Source organism: Lycorma delicatula, chromosome 7, assembly GCF_047948215.1.
Source record: "Lycorma delicatula isolate Av1 chromosome 7, ASM4794821v1, whole genome shotgun sequence".
In the NCBI taxonomy this organism is placed as follows: domain Eukaryota; kingdom Metazoa; phylum Arthropoda; class Insecta; order Hemiptera; family Fulgoridae; genus Lycorma; species Lycorma delicatula.
The window spans coordinates 13,685,641-13,693,499 of record NC_134461.1 but is presented as its reverse complement, the minus strand read 5'-3'; the positions used below and the strand labels follow the sequence as shown (position 1 = coordinate 13,693,499).

General features: G+C 31.2%; 1 protein-coding gene across 1 annotated transcript in view; it reads right to left on the bottom strand.

The window, feature by feature from the left end:
• Positions 1-375: 375 nt before the first annotated feature.
• LOC142328241 (mitochondrial-processing peptidase subunit alpha) overlaps positions 376-7,859 on the bottom strand; it is a 50,407-nt gene continuing 42,923 nt past the window's right edge. Inside the window, exons 11-12 of the mRNA XM_075371873.1 lie at positions 5,420-5,552; positions 376-620 (exon numbers count right to left, since the gene is read on the bottom strand). Coding sequence (XP_075227988.1) covers positions 451-620; positions 5,420-5,552 — 303 coding nt within the window. The 3' untranslated portion in view covers positions 376-450. The remainder of the gene's footprint in view (positions 621-5,419; positions 5,553-7,859) is intronic.

The following is a 7,859-nucleotide window of genomic DNA, read 5'->3' as shown; positions in this document are numbered from 1 at the left end:
AAAGCCTTCTAGGCTTTGCTGTAATCAAGCATAAAAAAACAGCCACAAATTTAAAATACAAAAGAGATTAATAAAGATAAAACAAAAAATTCATATTACTAATAATAGAATTATTTTTAATTTTAATAAATCCATATATTTACATACACTATATAAGTTTTAATCATACACTGCATGTAAAGTAATTTAAATTAGATAATATTACAATCACAATATAATTAATTATTTTATCTGGCAATATATATTACTATAAAACAACTATGTGCATAACAATGACAAAAGTTTTCTTCTCTGAATATCAGTGACAGGTCAGTCAGATAATGGCCAGGTATACAATAAAAGAAATAACACGGATGAAAAAAATAAAAGTACATATATAATATATATATTTTAATGATGAGTTTATAAAATAGTAGACACGTAACAAATTAAGGTAATTGGATAGATTAATTATCTGAAGAGCCTAGAACGCCATTGCATGCTGCCCTCTTTGTCTAGGAGGCCTTGCTGAATATCATGAATAGTAGGTAACCTTTGTATCGAACCTCTTGCAGCGACAGCTGGTTGAGAACGTAACAATCTTTGTGTTATTCTTTCAATATCATTAACAGTGACATTTTCTGAAAAAAATAACAAGCTAGTTATTAAAAATATCAATTCTGTTACAGAAATTACAAATTATAACAATAAAATGTTATGCCAGGAGAGGGATGCAAAAATGTTACTTATCCCATAAGGAATAACCTCAGTACAAACCTTTAGATTATTACAAACTCATAATCTAAAAAGGATTGGAACCCAATCCTAACTTTGTTCATCTTAAAAACAATATAAAACTCCCAGTAGCAATATAAAGACCCAGAAGCAAGGGTTGGATGTCCAGGCTCAGCAACAAACAAGGAAATAAATCATTCCCTGACAACTTGTATTCCGTTCCGTTCAAACCATAAAATGTAAAAATTAATATTTTCATTTACATTAAAGAGATTGAACTAGCCAGAATGCGATATAACAACATTGACTGCTATGCTCATTATTATGTGGGGGATATGGATCCTTTCTGCTAGTAATGTTTACAACCAAGTCTCAGATATTTCTCATTCCTTCAACTATTGATATTTGTGGCATATTACAATGTTTTTTGTTTTGAGAAAGGTTCAAATTTATTTTTGTTTTTTTAAAATTATTTTATCATGAGTGACAATTTATTTTGGTTAAAATAACAGAAAAAAAGAACTCCATTATACTTTGCATTAAAAATGGAATAATGTGGTGTCAAGTGATGAAGATGAGGAGAAGGCTTTTGGTGATTTTAGTGAAGGTGTTATGTCAATACTAAGGATTTATCATTGGTACAAATGATTTCAAGAAAGAAGGTTGTGAAGACTACAAAAGGATTGGGCACTCTTAACACAACTGATGAAAAGATCGATAACATAAAGGATAACATTGTGATTAATAAACATGGGAATCTCTATTAGAGACATAATGAAGAGATAGGAATCTCTTATTGCTTGAATGAAGCAATTTTGATTGACATTTTGGGTATGAACTGAGTAGTAGAAAAATTTGTTCCAAAACTGTTGAATTTCCAACAAAAGTGATATCGCAGAACAATTGTTAGTTGATATCGCTTAAGCTTCAGATTTACTCAAATGTGTCACAACAGGTTATGAAATGTGAGTGTTTGGTTATGATACTGAACCCAATGGAAGCTTCCTGAAAAACCAAAACTGAAAAAAGCACGCTATTATCAATTAAAGCCTCCTTAATGCTTTTTTTTTTATTACAATGATGTCACCCATTATGAATCCTTACCAAAAGGTTGTATGCTCAAACAAATAGTGTTACTTAGCAGTTTCATACAGTTTATGTTAACTAAAAATGCGAGCAAACAATTTTTTAATTTTGTACCATGTTAACACTCCAGTTCACTCTTCATTATTAAATTGTGATTCTTCACACATGGCACTCTTGGTTTTTTCTTTTTCTTGCTGATTAAGAGAACATTAAAAGGATAACAATTTGTGACTAGACAAAATAAAGAAAAAATTAAATTTTAAAGGATATATTAAATAGTGGCATAAGCATGTCACATATCTGGGGAATTACTTTGAAGGCCAAATATCAATACAGAAGATTAAGTTAATTTCTTTGAAATAAAAACAAAAACAGGCATAATGTTTAGAATCAACATTTTTAACTTTTCTTCAAAATAACTTTAAAAAAAGGCAGAATGAGCCTCCACAAGATGAGCCTGGATATATCTGGAACAAATAGGAGAAATCTATCCAGTGAACTCAATCTAAACAAACGTCACAACTTTATCTACTATCAAGTCTTACCCCACTATCACCTCACTAGATCACATCAAGAGTTGTAACTCGGGGCCGAGTCCCACCACAGGTGACCCTTTGACAAGTCAGCCGTGAAAGGTCTTTTAAGGAATACTCCACCAGCTAAACCAAGCAACACTAAAGTTCAGAGAAGGCAGCACTTGGATGCGGTGGCTGCCTGTTAAAAGATAACTGGAATACCCTAACATTGCACACACAAACAATAATAATATAAAATTGAAAATCAAACCGAAACAAATCACCTTCATTTCCACACACAACGTAAATTCACTCATGCAGACTGGTAAACTAAAAATAATAACCAACCTAACGGACCAACACAAAATTCTCATCATGGGACTGCAGGAAATAAGAAACACCGACCAGATCGCCATGGAATCTCAAGGATATAGGCTCTACAAATTTACACCTGGAAAGAGAGTGATGAAAAGTGTTTCACAGTTTGGAACAGGCTTTTTGGTCAGCCTCAAAATAATAAACTCCATATAAGAATAAAGTCAAAATCCCCAAGAATCTCAACACCCACCGTAAAAGCATCTAATGAAATCTAAACCATAATAAACAACCATGCTCCTATTAATAATAAAACTATTAATAATAATCAATCTCCAAAAGTTCGTAAAGAAACAGATAAGTTCTGGGACCTACTCAACCAGACCAAAAATACATCCCCAAAAATCATGTTAAACAATTAATCGGGAGATTAATATATTAGATTGTACAAATCCCAAAAATCAGAAACATCCTTTTAAAATCTAGTAAAACAAAGAAAGAAACCTCCTGAACCCTAAAGAAAATAAAAATACTATAAACAAAACAGTATAAAACACTATAAAAAAAAAAAATCACTGAAATCAATAGAAGATTTCAACAAAACACAATCGAGAAATTACCACATAACCTTCAAAAAACAATTCCAAAAATGCAAACCCCAACCCTACTAAAGAAGGACAAAAACCATAATCTGGCCAATAACAATAAAGATAACATGAAAATCCTAACTAAATATTCCAACAAATTCCTAAATTGTGAAGAACTGACAGAACTTCTAAACTTCAACACCAGCACCCCAATAATACCACCAGAAAACCATCAACCCTCTCACAATAAAAGAACTCTACCGAGCAAAGAGTGATATGAAGAATTACAAAGCAGCAGGAGAAGATAAACCTTTGTAAAGATCTGGAAACATGCAGGAGGACCAACAGAAAATACCCTTCAACACCTTGTCAACATCTGGATCAAAGAACAACCAAAACATTAGACAGCCTTCATCCATCCGCTACACAAAAAAGCCCCTAACATTAGGGGAATCTTTCCTAAGACACAATATACAAAATTCTTTCAAGAATCGTCCTCAACAGGTTCAGTTTACAACTCAAGAAAGAACTAGGAGAAGAGGTTAAGGGAGGTTTCAGACCCTGGAGGAGCAGCCCAGACGAGATCATGAGTCTCAAACCAGTAACAGATTACAAAAGAAAAAGAAGCAGAAACATGGTGGTAAATGTTTGTAGACTTCAAGAAAGCATATGATTGCATCCATTATTGAATCCCTTTAAAAATTCTAAGACATCTTGGACTACATCCCAAATTAATAAACATGATAAAACTGACCTTCACAAGTATTAAGGCAAAAGTGAAATTCAGGAAGAAATCTTGGAACCAAATGAAATCAAAAGAGGACTGTGCTAAGGTGATGGACTCTCACCACTACTATTCAACTGCGCTCTGAAAATGGTAAAGATAAATGGCTCAAAAAATCTCACAAAAATAAAATTAAGCCAAAAAATCAAAACAACTGCCTTTGTTTTACCAACTTGGTACCGTTAGCAAAAAACATCGACAAAGCTAAAACAGATAATAGAACTTCAAAACATTGCAAATAAAATTGGTTTCAAAATATTATACAAAAATTATGCTCCAAAAACCAACGCATTAAAAGTAACAATAAATGTAGTAAGTCAAAACAGTAATCAAATTTAAATACGTTGGAGAAATAAACAAACAACCTAACTGAACAAGTGATAAAATTAACTTTTAAAAACCCATGAGGCTGTTATCTACTAAAGTGTCCCCTTGCTTATAGCCGTAAAACTAATCTAAGAACCTGCTCTGAAGTGATACTTATGTAATGCAAAAAACCGGATCAAAATTGGCCTAACCGTTTTAGAGAAATATTTACTGCAGCGCCCCCTGGTGGCCTATAACCATAAAACATGTCTAAGAACCTGCTCTTAAGTGACACCTATGTAATCCAAAAAACCGTCATCGAAACTGCTCCAGTAGTTTTTGAGGAAAATGGTAACACACATACACAACCTGTTACCCCAAATGCATATATCGTCTCTGTTCAGCACCTACTGGTGGCCTGTTACCGTATAAAACAAGTCTAATAACACTACAGACAAGATCAAATTAAATGAAAAAATCAAGGACAAAAACATTCCCCTTTACACTCCCAAGAAACTTACAACATGAACTTTTTCAACATCAGAAAGTGCATGGAGATCAGAACATATGAAAAAGTACAGGGAGGATTAGAAGGCTTATACAATCCCTTCGAAGAAGCTAGGATAGCGGACTGACTATAAAATGATCCTATGCAATCATAAAAGATGGAAAAAAAATTGTTATTTTTGTTAACACCTTTTATATATATCTATCATTCTTATTATTTATTCAGTTATTAAAGATTTACAAATCACTACGTTCAATTTAAATTGGCAAAATGACTTAACACAATAGATTCAAACATTTACAATGGCAATCAAGAGTGAACTCAAGTAATAAAAGAATCTAAAAATAGATAAACCAGAAATAAAAACACAACAAACCCCTTCCATCATCACAGAGAGGAATATTATTATCGCTAATAAAAATCTAATTAGGCAATCATGTTTCAATTGAAAACCATGCACATTATTGTTGAAACACAGTATTTAAAGACTATTTATTTATTTTTTTAATATTAATTATTAAAAATCTGGGTTTTATATAGCATCTTCATAAAAAATAATAATACTGAAAATGAATGTTTAAAAACAAAAATGATTTTGTAATACCTATAGCTTCAATGAAAATTTCTTTCTTTTTTCTGTGTCCAGTAGCCAAAACCTGTCTTGCAATATCTTCAAAAACTACTGGTCTGGCTTCCAAATTCATCAATAACATTGACTGCAATTGAGTTTTAGCTCTCTAAAAAACAAATAAATAAAATAAGTACTTTGAAAATAGAAAATATATACAATAAAACAAAACCAATCAAATTAGAAAATAGGAATTACTACCTTAAACGGGCAAATAGCCTGTGTTTAGGAAAGGATTCAAAAGAGATATATATTCAATGATGCATCTGTTATGATAACATCAGATTTAAAGAACATGAAATAGAGAAAAAAATAAAAAAATCTGCAATCAAAAGATAAACTCTACGCACAAAATAAAATTATAGTATACAAATTTCAATGCAAAACAATAAATAAATTTAAAATAATACAATTAAATCTTGAGATTAAAACAAATTATACAAAAAATGGATAGATATAATATAAATTACCTATCATATTTAATCTTATTTATAATAAAAAATTTCTTCAGGTCATACATGGGGGATATGAGATAATTATTTAAACTAGTTTTAAAAGTTCCCTAATGGATATATAAGATTGGTAATATATTAGAGTAAATTTGGAAGCTAAAAAGAAATATTGTCTCTGGCCAATAGTCTCACACTTTTTTATTCTATCACTAAATTATTGACCTGTTTTTTAGTATTTATTTTATGATTTAAATATTGTATATCATTAATTACCCTTCATAAACCGCAACACTACAGATTTTATAGATAACTGTCTGAGAGTTAAGTACTGTATATGAATTGTATAAAGTCTACTTAGACTTTATACAAAGTCTACTTTGTATGTTTTACTTCCTTTAAAACACTTGAATGTTTTACTTCCATTAAAACATTTAATGGAAGTGTTTTAAAACATTATTGTAGGCACTCCCTATGCCAAGATACAAATTGTATAAAAGCAAAATACACCTTTCTTAAAAAACAAGAAAAAACTGTTCTTAAATTTTAAAAAAATAAGTAAATAAATTTACGTAAATGAAAGATGATGTAATTTAATTGTGCATCTATTATCAGAACACTAAAAAATCTAAAATCAACTATTTAACCCCCAAATATAAACTAAAGTAAATCAAATGTAACAGACAAACATGATTAGTCAATTTTGTCAATTCTAAGAGCAAATTAATCACTTTGAAAAAGGGAACACAATTAAATATTTTAATGAACAATGGCAATTAATTTAAATATTTCAAACATAATCTTTATTTAAACAAATCTGTATGAATAACTGCTTATAAGAGGTCTGTTCAGAAAATAAACATTTTTAATTATGCACAGAGATATTTAGTGATGAGCAGTTGCGACCACTGTGTTTCACATAACCTCCTCTATAACCACCACAAGTTCTTGGATTGTTGATAATTCATTTAGTTTTGTGTTATTGTTATTTGAGTATAACGTTTTAAGTGTTAGTAGTGATTTTTGTAATGTGCGATTTTCAGGAGCAACAGATACAATGTAAAATTTTGCGTGAAATTGAGGAAAACTTTCACAGAAACATTTCAGCTTTTGAAACAAGTTTCCAGAGATAATGCTCTGGATCATACGCAGTACGCAATGTTACGAAAGGTTTTCATGATTTAAAAGTGGTCATCAGTCAATCAAAGATGATTCTCAACCATGAAGGCCTACAAATGCAATTGATGACACCCATACTCAAAAAATCAACAATCTGGAGTGTGAAAATAGCCGACTAACTGTTAGAGAACTTACAGAAGAGGTTAGCATCTTGATCAGATCATGTCTTGATACATTGACTGAAAAATCGAACGTGCATAGAGTTGCAGAAAAGTTTGTTCCTCGTTTGATGACCAAACAACAGAAAGAACATCAAGTGGATGTTTGTCGACAACTTTTTCAACAAGCTGATGACAATTAAACAGTCTTACAAAGGATCATAACTGAAGGCAAAAGCCAGGTTTACGGCTTCAACATCAGACAACAAAAGTTCAATCACCACAATAGATCGGTGGCAAAGGATCTCCACACCCCAAGAAAGCACATCAGTCTTGATCTGATGTCAAAGTGATGATCTTTGTTTTTTGATTTTAATGGAATTGTGCATTTTGAATTCATGCCTCAATGTGAAACAGTGAACTATATATACTATCAAAGCGTTTTACAATGGTTACATGAAAAAATGTGTGAAAAGAGACCAGAGTTGTGGCGAGACAACTCATGGTTCCTTCGCCACAACAATATGCCCGTACACAGACCTGACTCCTTGCGATTTTTTTCTTATTCCTGAAATTAAAATTGATGACAGGACTGTTTAAATGAATTTCATAATGTATCCACATCACTAATATACTAGTTTAACAGATTTATTTGATTTGTTTTCCACAATGTCAAAATTGATAAATGCG